We start from the raw sequence: 23307 nt of genomic DNA, 5'->3' as shown, positions 1-23307 counted from the left end.
AGTTCTGAGAAACTAGAGTAATTACACGGCCTATATTTTTGGAGACTAACCAGTGTTCCGCTCCATTCAACCCACTGCAAATTTTAAATGTGTGCTATCTTTCCTTGGTTTTTTGCCTTCCAAGACCAGATTTAGTTTTGGAACAGTCTGGAACTTGTTTAAACAATACTCTAGTATTATCTGGATTTAGAGAAAATACAATGTAGTGCTGCAAACATGGCACTTCATTTCTGAAGGAGCTGTTTCAAAATTTCAATGCCTCTGGAAAACATGTTGGACAAAACTTTGAGCGCCCTTCTTGTCTATCAGCAGGAGGTGGGCCTACTTCTTCCAGCAGATGTCACTACAAGGCAGTGAAATGATTTGCACGGAAAAAAAATGTGATGAAACCACCTAGAAAATATGAATGGCTGATGTCACTAAAAATACTTTTATTAGATGTAATTTGCAGAAAATGCAACACCTACAGATTCAGGAAAACCGAAGTTTTGGGGTATTTTAGAGTTAGGATTTTTTTTTACTTGGTACTCAACTGTACATTTACTATTGTGAATGCCTGTGGAACTCCATTAGCATTCACTGATGCAGCATATTCTGTGTCACAGGACACACAGCTCCACAGCTTCACTCTCCCCGATACCAGAGTGTCAGCAACACAGAAAAATGAAGGATTCTTTCTGGCTCTATAACAAGAACTCTGAAGTCTTCACTGGCTGCTGATCTGAGCAACAGACCCTTAAGAAGTTTCTAGTTCTAGTATAGACCATGAAAATGTTGGACCACTACATATGGTGACCAGCAGTTCACCAGAAAGCTATGAATGGGACCTTACCTTGCATTCAGCGAAAGCTTGATTAACCAGCAACGTTTCAGAACAAACGTTTTGATTTCAGTGAATTGAAAGAAAGAATTACAATAACACTCATTTATGAACCAACAATTTCTTCACTGTGAAACAATTCTTCACTCACAATTATGGAAAAGTAAGACCAAAATGCTCAAACTTCATGCTCCAAAATATTTCAATGCCTTTAACTCGGAATCACTGAGAGAATATAACTGATATTTCATTAAACTCTTTGTTCCTGTAAAACATTTTATATGAAATATTAACACCCTAAAATGCTTTCTTATACCAGAATGATTTTTCCTTATCAAAATAAATTCAAACAAAAAGTTGTAAACTAAAATTTAAATTATTAAATTCAAATAAATTGCTATTAAATTTAAAAGTAATGTTAAATATATTTAAATACAGATATTCAATTTACAGTGCTTAAATATAATACTAAAAAGAAAAGAAAATATTTTATTATATTTTTTATACTTAAATACTTCATAACTACAATTTATTATAATTATATGTAAGTGCAAAGGAAACATTAAAGCAGCCTTGCAATACCTAAAAAGGGCCTACAAGAAATCTGGAGAGGGACTTTTTACAAGGGCATGTAGTGAAAGGATGAGAGGAAATGGATTCAAACTGAAAGAGGATAGGATTAGATTAGATATTAGGAAAAAGTTCTTTATTGTGAGGGTGGTGAGGCACAGGAACAGGTTGCCCTGAGTCCCTTTCCGGCTTTCTTGTAGGTCCCTTTTAAGTACTGGAAGGCTGCTCTAAGGTCTTCATGGAGCCTTCTTTCCTCAAGGCTGAGCAAGCCCAACTCTTTCAGCACATCTTCATAGGAGAGGTGTTCCAGACCCCTCATCATCTTCATGGCCCTCCTCTGGACCCAGTCTAACAGATCCATGTCTTTTTAGTACTGGGGGTCCTAGAGCTGAATGCGGTACTCCTGGTGGGGTCTCACTAGAGCAGAGCAGAGAGGGAGAATCACCTCCCTCAACCTGCAGGCCATACTTTAATGCAGCCCAGGATACAGCTGGCTTCCTGGGCTTCAAGCTTGCTTTGCCAGCAAAATTTTTTTATCCACCAGAATACCCAAGTTCTTCTCTGCAGGGCTGCTCTCAATGTATTCACCCCCTAGTCTGTACTGATATTAGGGATGGCCCCAACTCAGGACCTCACACTTGGCCTTGTTGGACATGGGGTTTGCAAAGGCCTACTCCTCAAGTTTCTCAAGGTCACTTTGGAAAGACCCCTTCCTTCAAGCATATCTAGCATTTTATCCCAGCACTAAATCACAATAAGATTGGTAATTTTTTTTTTTTTAATAAATTTTTTTTTAAACTAGAGGTGTCTATAAGTATTGATACTCCTTAATGGATTCTTCATGCTACATGTTCCCAAGCTGCATATATTTATACATATGCTTTAATTTTCCTGCTCTGACAGAATTATACACAGAGGTTAGGTCCCAGTTTAACTGGTTCTAGAACTAGCATCACAGAGCTCTGAAGATGGTATCACCTGAAGTGCCTGGGAAGCAAAAATGAAACTCTATAAGTTCTTGTCAGAACAAACACATAAATTCCATGCCTCTACACTGATTTGGCTATGCATTCCTAGAATGTTAACTTTTTAAGTATTAAATGGTATACCTGCCCTTGTATCATAGTGTATAAATAGCAAGTCCAAATAAATATATTTTACCTGCTATCTTGTAATTGTATCCGTGTCCAATACAAAGGCTTCATGGGACGGCTAGGTTCAATGGCAGGTTTTCGAGGACCTTGGTTTGAAGATAAAGTGCTATTAAAAAAGAACCCAGGCCCAGGAGGTGGAGGGGGTGGTGGTAAGCCAGATCCAGGCAGTGGAGGAGGCACAGGAGGTCCTGACCCTGGAAGCGGGGGTGGTGGAGGTGGTGGTGGTGCTTGAAAATTCCTACAGCTTTCAGAAGGTGGAGGTGGCAGTGGTGGTCCAGATCCAAACTGAGATGTCAGTGAAGTTGTACCCACTGGCAAAGGTGGTGGTGGAGGAACTAAACCTGGTAGTGAAGAATCAGGAAGGGGAGGAGGAGGTGGTGGTGGTGGCGGTGCTAATGGTGGAGGAGGCAGCATTTGTTTTGGTTGACAAGGTAAGACACTTTCTGAAGACTGTACATTGTCATTACTTTCACTTTGGGCAGAAATATTATGTGACAAAGAAGAAATATTAAGCTTTTTGGGTACTATTTGGTTGTTTTTCACAGCTCTGTTTTCTTCTTCACTAGGCTTTATGAAAGTTTCTCTGTCAGTCTGTATACACACATTTCGGTATGTCTTTGGTGGATTACCATCTTCAGTAGAAACACCAATATCCTTTGCTTTTTCACTCCTTCTGTTTAATTTATTATCCAGTTCATTCTTCAGATGTGCAATTGTTTCCTCAAGCTGAGCAGTTGATACAGCATGTTCTCCACGAATATGGAATACCCTGAGTTCAAACTGAGACTGCAGAACAACAACAAAAAACCCTTAGTGCAAACATTTTCTAAAGTGTTTATTTTGTTGTAATTAAAAATCTTCACATTTAGCCCATATTCCTACTTTAAGCCAAGACAGATACACTTTACTTTCCCAGTTCTAAATAGCTTTATTGCAAGCTATCACATAAATGGACTACCACTAATCTTTAAACAAGTTTAAGCAGTGTATGTTTCAACAAAACATATTTCCAGCTCTGGAACATCAATGTAGCAAATTCTAACTTGTACCTTGCCTTTAAGCAGACTTCCTGGTTTCTAATTGCTGAATGAAATAATTACTAGTTAAATATGAGGAAAAATGTACCTTTTTTGAATGGTATTGCACTTATGACATGATTTTATTGACTATTTAATTTCATACATATGCCATATACATAGTTAACATGTTAGGAAGTAAAAAATAGATCAAACACAACAGACGTTGAAATTCTCTGCCCCCGTCCCAAGAAAACATTAAATAAACAAATTAAAATACTTTCTCAATCTATTAAAAGTGTTCTCATCTATTAAATTCACAAAAGTACACATAAATTCTTTAAATTTATCTTTACTATTAGATTGAAACTTCATTTCTACCTCATGTACTTTAATCTAAAATTCAGGAAAATATATCTTAGAACCAAGATCTAGAGGACTTCACTGTTGTAGAAGGAAATAACAGTCTTTCAAGAATATATATAGGTAAGGAAAAAAACAAAACACTTTTCTTACCATATATCAGAAAAATACAAAACATTTGACACAGAAATCTCTCCTTTAAATAATTCAATCTAATACTGCTCTTCCAGATGACTGAATCCCTACAAGTTATTTTCTGTTATGCCATGCTACTATCAGGCAGCTGACTGCTGCTCTTTCTTTGCAAAGCAGTGACTCCTGAAAGAGTATATTCCATGGTTCTTTCAGGATCGCTGTACAAGTGGAAGCCGGCATTTCAACAGAAGCAGCTAACGAGCTGTGGTATTCCCAAATTTCTGCAGGCAGAGCAACTTACACTTCAAAAAACCCCACAGTGCTGGTCAGAAGCAGCAATCTAGAACTCCCTACTTAACATTTCACCTTGAGTATTACATCAGACTTAATAGATCACAGTATTAATTACTATGCATCTAACTTATGCACGTATAGCTCAGTACGGAAGATTAGTGTAATTAACTTTGTATCATACAAAAAAGCTTCAATAGGTATGCAAAAAATATGTTATTTTTTACAGCAGTATAGTCAACTTGCATTCTAAATCAATTTAAGATAAAGTCCAAAGTAAGCAATCTGAAAATACTGGATACAAAAGGCTCCTTCCCTTAACTGGCAAGCATAAAGGTGGGAAACTGAAAGTTTTGCAAACAGAATCGAACAGCAATTTGTATTGGAAATAATCCAATTTCTATTAGCTTTATAGAAGAAATAGAACTAATACGTATAACAAATTGAATGCTTTTTACTTGGCTTTACTTGCTGTTACTCTATCAAAGTTTGTTGTCACTCAGCTTAATTATTAGTTCAGTTCAACTATCGCAAGATTTTCTGTCATCTGAACTGCTCCAGAGCAATCACCTTTCTTTTTAAACTTGGCATGATGATTCATAAATGAGGCAATGAAGTAGGTTTGCCTTAGGGAATTTAACTATTTTGTTTATCATAGTATTTTGGCCCTACTGGACATCAAAAACTACCCAACAGAACAATTTACTTTGAATGTTAAAGATTTTTCCAGCAGTAAATCTCAAGTCACCTTAAAAACACACTGTAAAACAAGCTCAGTATTTAACAAAACTACTTATTTCATCTAACTGGGCATGAAAGCAACTGTGTTAGTATTCTGTACATTTTCAACCTCAGATCTTCTATCTTTAATTTACAATATAAAATTGGTGATTCAAATTCAAAATTGTACTTGAGATATAATTTTATACTTTGTTCTTGTTTTTTACTCTTTCACATTTTCAAAATTATTTTCTGTTAATAAAAATAATAAACATAAACAAGAATTAAAGCTGAAACTACTAAGCAAAAGAAACAAAAGCAGACAACAAAAATGAGACATTGGGAATCTGTTTTAAACATCTCATCAATGCAAACAATCAGTCATATCCAACTGACTGCAATATAAAAGAGGATTAAGTAATAAAACAAATTTTTATTTTAATTACCTTACACCTCAAAACAAATCTTGTCCACTGAAATAAGATTAAATAACATTGAAATCTTTTCAGTTTATGTAACTATGATAGCATTTTCAACAGAATTTTTAAGAATATATATAGATACTATTTTTAAATATACACATAACACATATTCTTAATAATGGTCTGCTTACTGACAAATATTTCTTCAAAAGAGATGGAATGCTCTAAAATCTTATAACAAATTAAATTAAATCAAACAGCATCCAGTCATTCCATGCAGGTAGAATTTAAAACATTTTACATGGCCACTAAATTTTTCTACAGCAATTGGTGATACAGTACATATCCAGGCAAATCTTTTCTTTCTTACAGTGAGACTAAAGATAGGAATAATGGAATCTTTTTGTACTTCACATTACTCTAAACAAATCCAACATACTAAAATGCAGCATAATAAAACTATTTCCACCTCACAATTTCAAGTGGGAAATAATCAAAACTACTTTTATACTATATGTTGTCTCCAGAATCCTGAAATATTAAAAATATAATGTGAAAAGAGAGACATTTCATTGAACAGAAACTAGTACTAGAAGCATTTGTGCATTTCCAGTTAAAATTCTGGTTTACTCTAAATGGGAATCAAAGTTCTTTTTACTTTAGTATGCATACGTCTACCAAAGCTTACAGTTTTATTTCCAGGCGTTTGTCAACACTCCTTTAAAATGTTTATGATGGCTACATAACACTACCTGTGGCTGGTGGGAAGAACCAGCTTTTAGCTGAATTCAAATGTATAGGCACTTGAACAGATAGAGTTCAAATTATTCAGTTGGATAGATACAGTTCAAATTATTCAGCATCTTGTTACTGAATCACATCAGCAATTATTACTATCATGTTGGAAATATACCAAGTCTGTTTTCTTGTCATGTCATGCACCAGATTCAGAGTCTTTGGGAACTGCTGTTAAATTGAACAATGACCAAAAGCTATCTGCAATTTGGTCACAGCTATTTTAAGCAGAATGAAATGGGGTGGGGTGGGGTGGGTGGAAATAATGCATACGGTGCTTCCTGAGGAAAAGGATCTGTGACAGCATAACACAAACTGATTGTGAGTCAACAACTCCATATATAGAATATATAAATAGAAACGTCATTTGCAAAAACACAGTCCTTGTGCTCTATTCAGCTGCTAAAAGTTGTGTGTATGTTCAGTTTAAGAAAAATGCCTTCCCTGTGTTCACAATCACTGATACTGAAATCTGGGGTGGTTCATTTGGTATTGATTTTTCAGGTTCAATTTACACTGCCTTTGTCTCCACCTCACCTTTCCTGGATAACACCCTCCTTGCGTCCTTAGTTTCTTTCTGGTTCTATTGTTGAAGAATACTTCCACTGAACCCTTACATTTGCTTTGCAAGATGTAATTCAGCTGGATTGTTGTCTATTAGCCTTTTAATCCTATGCTTTTCTGACCTCTAAAATTAGCCTTCCTGGCTGATGACTTCTTTTTCCATTCTTGCAAGGCTCTCTGCTTCCAATATCCATTTTAAAGAGGTTGAATAAATAGGCAGTTTAGTCTATCCCTCTCTCTAATAAATCTTATTTTGCTTCCAAATCTGCCATTTCTTGAAACATAGGTTTCAGAGTTTTTGTACTTCTGATTCTGACTAAATAAAGGCCATGCCCATTTGCTATTCAAGCCTCACCATTACAGCTGTACTTACAAATGAATTTCTTTCATTTTGCAAGGTTTATCTTGTATCTGCCATTGGAATGGGCACAATCCATTTTCCTTGACTAAAATCACCTTACCAGAGCAAGTGATCTCAGCTAACTCCCAGTTCCCTTAAACACAGACATTTATATGTAAGCTTAGAAGACCTGTATTACCCTATTCCAGAAAGTATACTTTTTATGGGTAAAATAAAAGCCACCCTTATGAAAAAAAATCACCCGTCTTTCTAAAATACTTGTTATTGCTATGATACAAAGATGATTATGTAAATATCCAAAATACTGATATATCATAACCTGGAAAACAAGAGGAGGTTTTTTGGAACAGCTTTCTAATGTCTTTATGTCCTTTCTCCTTACACCCACCCCTCTGGTGTATGAGTCCAGTGACGTTATTTTTGCACCTGCTAAGTGACTTGACACAAGACAAGGTATATTTGATATATTTTCCAAAATAATGCCAACAGCTCAGCCCTGGTCCTGTGAGGCTCAGGAACATATAACGCATATGTTCAAAGGAAGAAAAAGCCCAAAATTGAATCAATGCACTGTACTTCCATTAACCATTGAAGTCTCTGATGATAAAGTATGCAATTTATCAGAAAAAAACCCACAAAAAAACAAAAATGAAGACTAAATACTCCCACTGATGATGTAACCTACAGGTTGTCTCACTGTCTGACATGATAATGCGGATTGGCACAGACAAATCTAAATATCAACGTGACAGCTTTTCTCTGTGCTTAGGTAGCAGACAAAGTTTACGGCTTCATTTAATACAGTCAATATAGTCAATTATAGTCTATATACTCAACTAAATGCAATCAGCTCAAGTATGTATTTGTTGTGTTCCTGCTTTATATAATGTGATTTTATATGGACAAAGACTTTCTAACCATGACATAGAATTGATCTGATATGGAAAGTTTTATAACGATTTGTATGTATGAATATGAAGAAACCATAAATCTCTACAACAACCTACATTCAGAAATCAGTTGCTGCCTTGCTATTAGTCAAGACTCATTTGCACCATAAATGTTTTTAAAAATCCTATCTGTAGCAGTAAAACATAAAAAAAAAAAAAAAAGAAAAGAAAGAAGGATCTCTAAGCCACTGGTTAGAGCTAGCAATATGCAGAACTTTTGCTTTGTGAATAGCGAGTTAATACTTCACTGTTAATGTATGATATCTTTTCTCTAGTGTTTACAGTGCTATTCTACTCTAAAAAGCAACTGTGTAAAAATGGCACATCTTTAATGAACAAAGCTGTTCAATCAGAGACAGACCTCATCTTTAACTGAGAAACACACACTTTTACTAGTTTTTACTCTTAATTAGCTGCGAAAAACAAAGTAGTAGGGAGAAAGTGAGCTTGATTTTATTCCCTTCTGACTTTATACACTGATTGTTACATCTAATTAGTTGCTTATGCCAAGTCATGGAAAGGAAAAAAATGGGAACAAAGAAGAAACAAAGTATCTAAGGATATGATATCTAGAGGAGAAGAGAGAAAGAGATATTAAAACAAAAGAGAAGAAAGGAAAGATAAGTTACTGAGTTACCAGTGAAAAACATTCTTATAGACTTTACAGCTTTTTTTTTTGTTTTTGTTCTAGTATTGTGGTCATCAAAGTATTGTGCATGGAAAAGCGAGGAAAACCAAAATTTTCACAGACAGCCTCTGACTTTTTGGTTTTGTTTATTTTAAGTAATTTCATCTTCAGCTTTTGGAAGAGCTCACACTTTTTATTCTTGTATTGTGTTGACAAAGAAAAAAAAGGTCCTTTTTTGTTAAATCTCTGTCCTTAAAAAAACACACATTTGTTTTAAATTTTAACAACAATCAGTAATTTAGGAAAGGATTTCTCCATGAAAAAACCCTTAAACCTGTGCCAATTTACATAAAAATCAAAATTCCCTTCCAATAAGTACCTCAACCAATATAATCAGTTACATATGATACATCACCATTTTCAAGGGTATGCAGCAAGGACTATTCTTACACCTCATAGTCAAAAAGTAAGCTAAATGATTGACCATTCTCAAACATTCAGGAACTCTAAATATTTGTATAGGCTATTATACAGAGCACAATTCTCTTTCCAATTTAAAAAATAGTACAAGAAGTTGGGAAGAAATTTTACCATAGTGGATATGCAGAACATTGTTTTTCTAGATGTTTTTGAATATTCAGTTATTTAACAGTTACTGGCATTTGGGTAGTTGAGAAAGAAATACGGCCTTATAGACAGTAATTCTGGAGTACAAAATTATTGGCATAGCACATCATTAAAATATACCCAGTTACACTGCAAAATACAGATTTTTAAAAAAAAAAAAACATAATGTGCATGAGTACTTACATATAGGACTATAGATAGCTTAAAATTCACAAAACATTTTAAGCACTGATTCATGTAATGTTTTGTAATTTAAGTATTTACTCTGAAAATATATAATTTTTGATTCACACACACATATATTTCATGTTATGAAATACAACTTCTGATTTAACAACACCTGTAATTACTTGTAAAGATTGATATTAAACAGTTACCATTTCTACCAAGATATAGTATGAACAGGTCCTCAATCTCAAGTAACTACACTTAAGTAAAACCTATAAATAGACACCAAACATGTAGCTATTTGATTACACTTTAAAAAAATAAGGTATTATTCTTCCAGCAACTAAGTTGCACAATTATTCAACTCTGTAATTAAACTGCATTTTGACATACCAAATATCATTAAACATCCACAAACCAAAGCAGATCTTTAATAGATTAACTATTTAAACCACAATATGAAAAATCTCCATTTACAGAAAGGAAACGTAGATATAAAGCTGTACAAGAATTTTAATAATTCAGTATTTTAGTATATCAGTTACAAATTTAGAACGGCTCAAAATGCATTTTCCATACCTTCCTTAATATTTTATAGCCATACTAACAGATGGATTTGCCATATTTAAACAATGCGCATTCATATAATGACTGAAGTTGCTAAAAGCTCTGTTTCACTATAAATGCATATTAGTGTGAGCTTAAGGAATTTGTTACATAAAGGGTAACAGCAGACAGAAAGCTTGGTGCAGTCAACATGTTCAGCCTTTATAAGGCCCATATTTATACTATATGAAAGAATGACTAATGTAAAAAAGGATTGTCAGTATAACTGCACAAGTCATGTGAATTACCGATCAGAAAGAAGAAAGTAATGCCAAAAGCCTGCAATTCTGAATTCACTTATGAATTTCTACTTCCTATGTCACCAATCTAGATGTCTACAAAATAAAAAAATCCCTTGTATTTCTAGACTAGTGTAAAGGGAAGGTGATGGTAAGGAAGTTTTACTACTTCTTCCCTCTCTCACCTTTTTGACTGTACTGAAATAACTGGTATGATACACTTAATTTCATCTTTTTGCTTGTCCTGTCTGGAAGAAACACCAACTAACCAAGATCAACTTCAAAAAAGCAAACAGGTATATGAACAACTGACTGGATGTATGAGAAAGGACTACACTCAATACAAGCAGGTATTCAAAGGCAACCTAAGCAAAAATTATTTTTGAGACCTGTACTATGGTTTGTACTCCATCTGTTGTTATTTCTGGCATTTTCCTATTCTTTTTTAGAAAAACTTCAAAACTATCAAACAGCAATTCTCAGAATGCAGAAAATCAATGAGAAACTGAAGATATTAACATAATATCTACTCTCTCTGCTGCAAAAAATATTCAAATTAAGCACGGCACTTTTGTGAGTATTTAAATTAACATATGCTTACATTTGCTTGTATGTTTATATGTTTCTACTAATCTTCCACTCATTGTTCCAGTTTCAGTCAAAACTATTCTTAATGTAGCCGGTAACACGTTCTTCAGGCCATTTCAGAAATAGTTTGCATTTATAACACATTTTGAATACTTCTTTTCTATAGACTCAGTTCTGCATCCAAAAATAACATTTACAGCCACTCTTCCTGGTCCTCTCTATATATATAGTATGTCCACACTGCTGCATTGCTTCCTTCACTTTGCTCCTTGAACTCACTTCCAAGCAATTCCCAGTGCTGGTTTTCTCTTCGCCTTTCTATTCATCTTTTATGCATATTCAACTGCATGCTACTTGGGAAATGTGTCACTGGAATTACTATATTGTTGTCACCCTTCACTTTTATCATATAAAATGATTCTTCTCCTAAATTAAACCCTATTCTTCAGCAATATGATTCTTTACATATGTTTTCTGCCTCTTTTTCCTCCTTTTTACCATTTTCCAGGACCCAGAATCAGTAACAGCCAGGCTACTATCCTTCCAATTGCAAAGCCTGTGTGCTTTCCTCCAGCAGAAAGTGCCTGTCAAAAGATTTGCCAACTTTTGGCCAGTGCATTTGTACATATTGAGTCTAACAGCTCTATAAAGATAATAAACATGACAGAGCTGTTTAAAGAAAAAATATATATATATATGCATCATAAGTTAAAAAAAAAAAAAAGATCCACAATTGGAACTTATTAAGTAAGCCTGCTGACACAGAATATAGTGGAAGCAGGAACTGAATCAGCTCGTTCTTTCACACTAGTGCTAAGCTTTCTGAGATCATGTAAGTCTAATGTAACAAACAGACCTCCATTTTTCTCTCTACAGGAAGAATATAAATAGCCATGCAAAGCAGATCTATGACACAAGGACTCTGTAGCTATTTTCTGACAGGACCGTGTTTTCCAAGGGATTATTCTGTGCAAGATGCCAGCCATCCCTTGCATTATGGACTGCACACAGTCCTATATTCTTCTAAGCTTTAGCATTTCCTCTTCCAGCTGCTTGTGGACCTTCAGTCTCTCTAAATGTTCTGTTCTCTTTTCCATGCTCCTCACAGACTGATTTCCAAGTTGCCTTAAAGCTTGCTTCCCTCATCCTGATTGCTTTGTGTCTGCTCTGTAAATGTTTCTGTGAAATTACATTCAACTAGGTTTTGTTTCCTGCACATATACATTTCCTCTCCTCAATCCTTTCCCTACCATCCAATCATTTTAGACTACACAAGTTAACTCACTTGGAGAACTTTGTTATACAATACATAGCTCACAACAGCTCATCTCTAATACTTGTTTTTCTACAGCTGTCCTATTTACATATAATTTTACTCAGATGAACCCTTTTACTAGGAGTAAATCCCTCCCCCTCTCCACAACTTCTATTCAAACACCTTGATGCAGCCTTGAAATTTCTTGGTAGTATCTCAAAATCCTGCAAATATTATGAATGCAAATATATGGGAAAATATCCTATTATGTCAGCTTGGTAAGCCATGTACTCTACTGTGGCATCTCTGTACCCACAGAGAAATCTCACTGGACTCTAAATCCTTTTTGAATCTAATATATATATCAAGCAGAAAATTATTAATGCCTTAGATGCACTAACTTCTTGACACAGGCACATCTGTTAAGCAATGTCATCCCTCGACATAATGATAGCACCTCTAAAACACTAGACTGAATATTACTTAATAAAGCCAAGAGTTATGTGCTTAAAGAGTTACATATCAGGCTATAAATACGTAAATATTAAGTAGATAATTTAGCATTTTATGTAGATTTTATATTTCTGGTAGGTAACATAAAATTCCAACTACTGCTAAAGTTTCTGTTCATTTGAATGAATGGTTTTAAAAATAATAAACCCATGAAAATATTTAACTGACAAAAAAAAAAAAAAAAAAAAACAACAAAACAAAAACAAAAAAAAACCCAAACAAAAACCAAACAAAAACACAAAACAAAAAACAAAAAACAAAAAAAAACCAAAAAAACAAAAAACCAAACAAACAAAAAAAAACACCAAAAAAAACCAAAAAAAAACAAAAAACAAACAAACAAACAAACAAAAAAAAAAAACCAAAAAAACACCTGTATGTATCTCAGGTAGCAGTGAGAAGGGAATACCATACCCACTAGATCATTGCAAGTAAAGAGAAGAGAAGGCTGCATGGTGACCTCATAGTAGCCTTCCAGTACCTGAAGGGGGCCTGCAAGGATGCTGAAGAGGGACTCTTAGTCAGGGACTGTAGCAATAGGACAAGGGAGAATGGGTTCAAACTAAAGTAGAGGAAGTTCAGGTTGGATATAATGAAGAAGTTCTTTACTGTAAGGGTGGTGAGGCACTGGAATGGGTTGCCCAAGGAAGGTATGAGTGCTCTATCCCTGGCAGTGTTCAAGGCCACGTTGGAGAGAGCCATGGTCTAGCGTGAGGCGCCCCTGCCCAGGGCAGGGGTATTGGAACTAGATGATCTAAAGGTCCTTTCCAAACCTAACCATTCTATGATTCTATGTAACATCCAACAAGTGCCATACCATGCAGAAAGGGAGCAATCCTTGCATAAAGTGACTGTGAGTTGATTCTTCCTAAATGAAAGCTAGCCATGCTAGGAAAAAAAAATCTGACACAGTTTGTAAAAAATGGGTAGCCAGCAAAATTGAGACCTTGTAAATTTCAAGTAAAACTGATACTTTCATGGACAATTTAGTTGGTAATATCTCTACATATTGCTAAACTCTGTTAAACAGTTAAATTCTGCAGAACAGAATGAGACAATTCAACATGCAACATGTCAATAAATGTAAATGATGTATCGCATACAACTTCTCTGCTAATTAAAGAATGAAACCACACCATATGTTGAAAATTCATTTAAAATTTCTGTTGATCTAGGACCATGAACAACTAACATGCAGAATACAAACATGATAACAACAGCATTTCCCATCACAAACATGTAGTTACTTTCCTATTGTGTTTCTCACTTGCAGCTGCTACCCTAGTCTTAAGGTTACCTAGGTTACTATGTCTGTATAGGTAGAAAAGGACTAAAACCTATGTTATGTGGTGGTATTCAAATTACTATGTCCAATGAGAAAAAAAAATAATTGCTATTCAAATATTTTGAAATACAACATACAAAAATATGGGCAGGTTTAATTAACAGACTTGTTTTGATGAAAATTTACTTTAAAGAAGTTACAGTGTTTCTCATTTGCCAGGGAAATTATAAGAATTGTTACTTTTACTGATATATATATCGTGATTTGGCATGTAAAATGTGAAAACAATGAAAAAAAATGCCCGAAAACAAGTTGAAAATAAAGTTTCAGTGACAAAAACTACAGAGGCAGTATGGATCCAATAAGAAAACTGATTGTAGTAGAGAGCAAGTTGTCTCTGATCTTGGGAGAATGTTTTTGGACACCTAACAGCTTTTTTATTACTGTGGCTGATTAAAATGAAAAGCCTTACTACTAAAATGTTCTTTTTGATGAGTTTTTTTGCCATGAACTATAGACCTTGCAATCCAGTGGGATACAAATCCTTTGATCCTGTGCAGTCACATAAATTCAAAGTCGTAAAACAACATTGAATTTGATTTTATTAGTGCGGCTGATGTTGCCAGAATTGTAATGCAACCTTGTTTTCCTTCTCTTTTCTTCCTTTTCTTTTGGGGACAGGGTGGAGAGGGAAGGAGAGTTTACTGTCAACATTACTTCACAGTATGAAGAACTAATTTATCTGGCAACCAGATTCCAAGATTAAGCCATTATAACAAAGCTTTGTAACTATATAGGAAAGTAATGATGTAAATCACATTCTGCTAAGTTGCAACCAATTATTTGGTTGAAGCAAAAGTCAAAGCAAAAAACAGTGTAAGTAAAGCACAGGGAAAAGAAGAAAATAAGAAGAGAAAAGGTTATACATCTATAGAAGGATATCAGGCAACAATGAATACTACTTTTCAATAGGAAATATTCAGCCAAATAGTGCTATGAGTTTGCTATAAGAATAATATAACTCCTCACTTTTAGAAGATTTTCATGCTGTATGAGCATAATTTTTGTCTAAAAATTCTGAGAATACCTAGACTGAGGAGATGACTAGCCTCTCCACCAATACAGAGTTCACACATGCAATGAAAACAACTGAAAGATTTTTAGGTGTAGCAAATCACTGACTTCATAGCTATCAATGGAAATTAATTTTCAGTGACCTTTTTGACACCAGATAGCAAAATAACAACAGAGATTCTATTTCAATTTAAGTAAAATAGACTTTACATAGTCACCTGCTAGATGACTATGTTTCTTAAGAGATGACAGGTAATTCTCTGATGCTTACAATTATCACATTCCTCATGTGTTACGGAGAGGGATCTCAACACAAAACAAATGATGGCTTGGTGAAACAGCCCTTCCTTCAACATGGAATATATTATACTACAAAAAATATGACCTTTTTCTCTATAGCAAAGAAAATGAAGGCAGAGGTTAGTTTCACATTCCGAAAACAGAAGTTTTCAGTAAGTTAACATACTTTCTACAGAAGGAAAAAGAAGAAAATCTATCACAAAATTAAAGATCTTTTCGCATTGACAATATAATACTTGGCTCAACTACAGTGATTAAAGGGAATATTTAAGCTGTAGATATCTTTGTCAAGGCAAAGCATATGAGGATATTCTACACACTTACAGTTATGTTTTATGATTTCTATCTCAGTTTAACTTGGAAGCTTCCAATTCTACATATACAATCATAAACTTTAGTGGTAAAACAGAAGACAGCCTTTAAAAATTCACCAATCAGGTAATATTTAGAAGAAAACTCAACTTGTGTTTAGAAACAGTCTTCTTTTTAACATTGTAGATATGTTTATGCTACACTTAAGAGTTAAGTATATCAGTACGCTTATCTAAGATACAGCTTATGAACTCCAGAGATTCTGCCTGGATAAACAGAAGTATAACATCCGTTATGGATTACACACATAACTACTTTAAGCTAATATATCCTACATGCTAATTATGCATCATCACATTATTCCACATGTTACCATTATAGAATTTGAAGAAAATATTGCACACACAAAAATGTGTTAGAAAAACTACCTTGGCCAATTATTCAGAAGGGAAAACTACAAGTATGGTTCCCAGAGCAACCTTAATTTTCTCCATGTCCATCAGTGTTTCCTTGTAGTGCAGCTATGCAGATAATTTTGACAGAATCAGTATCTCATTTAGTAAATATGATCGAAGTTATTCCAGAAAATTATTAAGAACTATTATGAAAAAGTTGCAAGCCTATAAGACTTCTGCATTAAGTATGCTGAAGTTGAAAGGTATATAATGAACAAGGCATGGAACCTTAGGAAGAAGCACAACAGTATCTTAACAAAGGCATGATAATGCTGACCTGGAAAAGCAGATTCTATACCCACTCAAACTGCAAAGCTCCTGTAAGATGAGTTGAAAATCATTTTAGTCAGTATTTCTCAAGTGGTAACCAATGATACATCTTACTTTCTAAGCAACTATCTTAATATTCTGGGATCCCATTTATAGCTGCAAAGTTAAAAAAGAACAGTGATATGAACAGAAGTATCCCACTAATTTTTTATATCTTAGGTCTCTGTGCATAATAATAATAATCATAATACATGCCAAAATGAATACATATTATAAAATCAAATTTATACATATAAAACATCCTGACAAATTAAAACTTGTGACACTGGAAAGTACATAATGAAACTATCTATATTCAGATTACATTTTGATTCATAAACAGGGGAGAGTACTACCCACTGACTAACAAAAATAAAATCAAGTACTGAATAAACTACATTAATTCTAGGCTGTTATTCTGAGCAGAATTGTTCACTTCTAAAAAACCCTGTATTATGATGCCCAGATCCAAGTCTTCGCAATCTATCTCCTATAGTTTTCTGTATTAACTTCCAGACTACTTCTTTCTCCCTCCAGCTTGCCAGTCTCATCCTAGTATCCATTGTCACTATTTTTGACCTAACACCCTACCTCTCACATATCCACACATCTTTCCAGCTCTTGTAGTCTGCTTCAAGTTCCAGTGGCATTTCTTCCACATTGACTCATCATCAAAAAATGTGTCAGGAGACAGGCTCCTAGCTTTCAAAGCATCTTTGGAAGTATGATTCCAACCTAACCAAGAGTAATTAAGAACAATGGCACCCATTGATCAGTGGATCTTAGTTTTGCCCCAGTGCTATTTTATAACAATTTAGGTGGGTTTGGTATCTTTGGTGGAATTGTGCAAATAGTACATTAAAAATCTACTCAGCATCAGAAGGTACAATAGGTCCAATAAGCACTAGATTTGCAAAGTCAGAAGCTGCTAAAATATTGTCTTTACTGACTTATATATTTCATTCAAAGAAATGGCTTCCAATTATTAGATTCAAATAAACATCTGGTGTAGTAAATTTCAAAAAGCAGATAATTTTGACAAGGAGTCATGGGGTACATTTTTTCAAAATCAAAATGGCAAAATAACATTGGCAGTACCTTATTTTTAGTGCCTTTTTTACTTCCTTGATCACTTAATTTCTCTTGCAAACAACTGTTTCACATGTTACAGAGCTCTTCCAAATCTTTCAAAATAAAATGTTATCACATTCACCATATGTATTCTAGTTTATTTTCCTGAGTGCATAACATATTTACTTAAGGTGACAGGATAAATTTACTTTCATAAACTATGATAAAAGCAGGGTTTACAATGCATTTTTTAGAAGAGCTTCATTTTAGCCCTAATTAAGCAGAATGTGTAGAGTGTCTAAATTTGAGCAAGAGCTCAGTCTTGATGAATTTTCAAGGCTATAAATTATCTTGTTGATCTCTATGCACATTTTTAACTGCATAATACCATGTCTGTGTTCATGTGCTGAAACAGAGTTAAGATTTTCACTGTATTCAATATGCAGAATATGGTCTGTGGTAACTTCTTAAATAAACAGGAGAACCTTGGATCAACATGTGGAATTAACAGCATTCCGCAGCTGCCATGAAGTCTAAACAATCCAAGTTCTTACAGTGAAACTGTATTGATTAAAATAATAGAACGGCAATGTAAGATAAAGCAAGCAGCAGTGAAAAACAAACCCAACACAATGGAAGAAGAGTCTTCCTGGATATTCAAGCTATATAATAAATAAAATCAATCACATTGTAAACATATAAATAAAAGAAAATACAGATGAAAAGCTGCCACTGCATCAAAATCACGGCAAATAGGAAGTCAATCGAGAAGGAGAATAATTTTGTTTAAAGTATCAGAGCATGGCAGAGATACTTAAAACTTCATCAAGAATTTAATTATGAAGTATAATGTGAATATAGGCATTATAATGTGCAAGTTTTTAAAACATAATTAAGCACTGAACTGGGGAATATTTTCATACACCATGAAGAATCATTCCAGGCTCTCTTTCTGAATGAAGATGCAATTGTCATCAACTGGTTCCAAAGAGATTAAAGTGCTTCATGTTAGCTCCTTGTGTGCTTGTATGCACCCTGAAGAAAGTTACTGTTTTATTTCTTCTGTCTTTTGCTATCATCCCTAGTCTGCTACTCCACCTTTTCTAGAACTGCCAACAAAAATTTTTCATTACAGGTAGATTTTTCTCCCGATGGGATTTTTCTGTTTCAGGAAATGCATATTTTAGAGATAATCTTGCTCCCATTGTCTGAGAGCCTTAGAAATACTGAAATTGATATTTTAATACAATTTCATAGGATGTCATTTTCCTCTTTCTCATATTTTTTTATGCATTTTTCTCAATCCTTATTTTCACTGTCTTGCACTGTAGAGAGGCTCCACACTGAACAGGGAGGATTCCTTCATGAAGACAAAGTAGCCAAGAAGATTCAAAGACGCACAGTTCATACACAGTGGTGAAACCATACATTTAGCAGCTAAGCACAAAAGACTGAAACATTTCAAGTTACACAAGGCTAGTATCAATAATTAACCACAAGCTGGGAGACCTTCATCAGTAACACCACATGGAAATTCTAAAAAGCCTGAACAGCTCATTAGGAAAGACTGACTAATAAACCCTTACTGACCTTGGCCGCTTCTTTGAGCTGCAACTCCACCAGACAGAAGCATACATGACACAGATTTTCTTTTATTTGTGCATGCTGGGACATGAAAATCCAGAAAAGAACACACAAAGCATCTAGCCACCTGACGGATGCATTTCATTGTGTAAAGGTTAAAACCAACAATCTCAGCATCCTGAAGCAAAAACTTTTCTTACCAGAAGTGAGCATATTATCAACTTCCTAAATATTGTTTTGTTAAGTACTGTGGCATATCAAAGCTTTCAACAGTATTCATCACTGGCCCCCATATTTTAATAGTAGATTTCAAAACATAGTGACTTCTGTCAAATTGTGGAATCCCTATTCACATACGCATACACAAAACTAAGAGGAGAAAAAAAAACCTAAAAATTTTTTGTTTCCAGAAGGGAATGCTAAAGATCCCTACCTATTCATTCAGGCCTGAAATTTTTCAATCAAGTCTGTTAAAAAAAAACTCCACTTCATTGTATTAGATTATCTACAAAAGAGAAGATTTAGACAAATCCAAATGTTTTAAAGTTTTTTGATTTTGTGTTAAAGCATCTAATTTATGATGTTCTTTCTGAAGCAGAAATGAAATTTCACTTTTACATATAAATAAAAGGCATTTTAAATTGTCAAAATAAAAGTGAAACAACCCACTTCAATAAAAAGGGTTTTTGAGAAGCATTGGCATAGAACAGCGTCCTGGGTTCAGCTCTAACAGTTATTTGTCTCCTTCTTAGTAGCTGGTACAGAGCTGTGTTTCGGCTTTAGTCTGAGACCAATGCTGTTAACTTTTCAGTCTCATGCTCTGCCAATGAGGAGAGGCACGAGAAGCCAGAACAAAGTAGAGACAGGACACCTGACCCAAACTAGCCAAAGAGGTATTCCATACCACAGCACGTCATGCCCAGTATATAAACTAGGTGAGTTACATGGAAGACCCAGATCACTGCTCAGGTCAGGCTGGGTATCAGTTGGCAGGTGGTGAGCAATTGTGTTGTGCATCACTTCTGTTTGCCTTTTTTTTCCCACTTTTTCATTCTACATTCTCTCCCCTTGCTATTTCCATTACTATTACTATTGGCAGTAGTAGTAGTAGTTTTATATTATACTTTAGTTATTGAACTGTTCTTATCTCAACCCGTGTGGTTTACATTCTTTCAATTCTCCCACCCCACCCCTCCTGGTGGAAGGAGGAAAATGGGGAGGGTAAGCGAACAGCTGCATGGTTCTGAGTTACCACCTGAGCTTAAACCACAACAAACAGCTTTCAACACTATTCACCATTGCTTCCCACAGCTGAATTAAGAATTACAAAATGCAGCAGGGAGAAGCAGCACCTTTTGTTATACACATAATTAAAGAGCAATGGAAACATTCAGAGACGGAAGCACACTGACTGTGAAGGAAAAAGTAATGGGAAAACAAAAGACAAAGGGCCTGGGAAGGATTTGTGAAGCATGAGAGATGAAAAAACACACCTGTAAAAGAATGAAAAGGTTGTCACATAGATAGAGCTTCACTCAGTACCTGAGAAAAAAGGTTGATGTCTTTGTGGTCTCAGTACAAAATAAAAAATTAATCATTTTGAAATTATGAGACAATTTTAACTCATGCTATGTCTTTCCCTTTCACATTACTTTTTCTTGCACATTTTTCAACCTTTTTCTGTGGCACTTTGAGGCACTAGTCTTTAAGGTGAATTTATTACATGAAATTGTTTTCAAAGGTAAGCAAGTTCAGTGAAAACTAAATTGCTTTCTACCCACTTCTACATTTCAGCTCTTGAAACCTTTGCAAAAATGCAAAAATTCAAACATTACTAGGGAGCCCACAGAGGTCACAGAACACCCAACATTCCTGCCTAAATGAGGCTTATTCTTTCATAATGTCATGAGCAGTTATACACCAACTGCATTACTCTTCACTATTTCTTAAGTTTTGATAATATGTTCATACGTTAGATGCAGTTACAAGTATTTCTTTCTAAAATTTGCAATAAGCTACTTTGAGAGGTGCAGATATATTATTTGATTATAATACTTATTCTTACCAATTATCTATTATGATTTCTGATAGCATATGTTATACAATGTGCATAATACACAATAATATTACTATAATGTGGTAATGGCTAAAGACAGCATTATTCTCAGTTTGGGAACATGTAAAAGATGTAGTGAGTTGGTGGAAGCCAAATAACCTTTACGAGAGAGAAAGATCCATGCATAGGGTACAGAGTTATAGGACAGTTTAGGACTTTGATTCCATTTTCCAAAAGCAATATTAAACTTCCATGTAGCTGGAGATGAAGGGATATTTGGCACCTTGTGCTAAAGGGAAGAAGAAAAAGTTAGGGGAAAATGTAACTTTTTTACTCATTTTATCAAATGAATTTACAGGGGGAAAAAAAAAAAGTATGCTGCACCCTTTTCAGCTATTTGTTGGATTAACTACTGAGTACTGCAATCAGAATATTGCCTTCAATTTAATTCTTTCCACTCAGAAGTTAGTGGTCCATTTACAATATTTTGATTTAATGTTTAGTTATTATTGTCTACTTCCTTGGTTGTAGATAGTGTAGAATTGGTTCTGTAGGGAAAATCTATTGCTGCTCAATAGATACCACTGTTGCTCAATTGATACTTATCTATTGTGCAAGCTTTTTTCCGACCTAAAACTAAGACTGTGCCAGGTCAACAGATAGTGGCAGGATGCTACCACCACACATCCTCTCACAGTTTAGAAGGAAATAGGACATTTGCACACATACGGAGAAGCTGTGACATGCTTTTGGAACTTCTTCCACAAGACTTAGCTGACATCTAGCGGCAGGAGCAGGAAAAGTAAAAAAATCGGCAGTGGAGAATGGAAATAGTTTTAATGTCTTAAAGATCTATAACTCCGGGTTTTGTAAATAACACGTGAAAAATGCATAAATGTTTTGAACACAACACCTAGTAAATGTAGTTAAAAATAAATGGGTAAAACCGAAGTATTTATCTCTATCACCCTTTCTAAACATTATCTACATGTGGATGATTCAGTTGAATTATGCACATTAATGAACCTATAGAAGCTTTTCTTGTTGCCCTTGTCATCTCTGGCCAAACTAATTGCTGGAAATGGTATACTACGGCAGGATTTCTCAGTAATTTAGTCACTATGCATCTTTTATGAATCTGATGCCTGACACCAGGCTGGGCTGAGGTCCAAAATCAAGAAGCACACTGCTAAGGAAGGGCCAAGGAGGCAGTGATAGTAGTAGGAACATGGAAGAGACAATAATGACACTTAAACATGCCAAAAAAAAACCCCACTCCAAATCAAAACAAAAAAAACAGTATACAGGAAGAAGGCATTACCCTTACATTCTGTATTTCTTATATGTATTTTCTAAGCACCCACTGCTGGTCACTGCTGGAGACAGGATACTTGCTTCAACTGGCCTTTGGTATAGGAAGTTTTTATAGTGTTCAATATTGTAAAATGAAAAATCACATTATATATCAGGAATCATCAGTCTTACAAACAGAACTCCCTACATGATCTCTAATAACTTATGAGTAACTCCAAAATGGAAATAAAAAAAATACTTGCTTGAATTATGTCTTGCATACAATAAACATAAGTATTATTTTTAGAATAAATTGTTTTCCTAATCATTATGATACAGACCTTACACTTTACTTTACCTAAAAGGCCTTCAAAACATTCACACCACTTTTTCTGGTTTGCCTTCGGAATTACACTGTGTAAGGCAAAACAGTACCAAACATGAAAATAATCATCAATATGAGAAAATATGATCTGTATGACACTGCTGCTAAGCGTGCATAAGTCTTCTACTAATTCTTGACAGCAAACATTCGCATTTTAGCTCATTTCTAATTATATTTACATACATGTATAGGATGGTGAGAGTTTATGGTGCTGAAAGTTACCATTTCACTTTTCTGGAAACAACCCACAATTTCCTTACTATTAAACAAGATAACATATAAACACAATTAATTATTCAGACATGATGATATTTGAGGAAAACTCAAATAATGCAAATAAAACAAGAAACCCAACCTGATTTAAATGTGAATGTTTGTATCATTCAAAGTTACAAGCA

General features: G+C 34.6%; 1 protein-coding gene across 1 annotated transcript in view; it reads right to left on the bottom strand.

The window, feature by feature from the left end:
• The window catches only part of LOC308221917 (formin-like), a gene marked incomplete at both ends in the record, with an annotated part of 130919 nt that overhangs the window by 83232 nt on the left and 24380 nt on the right, over positions 1 to 23307 (bottom strand). The window contains one exon of the mRNA XM_080619327.1: positions 2552 to 3330. Within this exon, the coding sequence (XP_080475453.1) occupies positions 2552 to 3330 (779 nt within the window). The remainder of the gene's footprint in view (positions 1 to 2551; positions 3331 to 23307) is intronic.

Source organism: Psittacula echo, assembly GCF_963264785.1.
Source record: "Psittacula echo genome assembly, chromosome: 5".
Lineage (NCBI taxonomy): Eukaryota > Metazoa > Chordata > Aves > Psittaciformes > Psittacidae > Psittacula > Psittacula echo.
The sequence above is the reverse complement of the archived record's forward strand: the minus strand, read 5'-3'. Positions and strand labels throughout refer to the sequence as shown.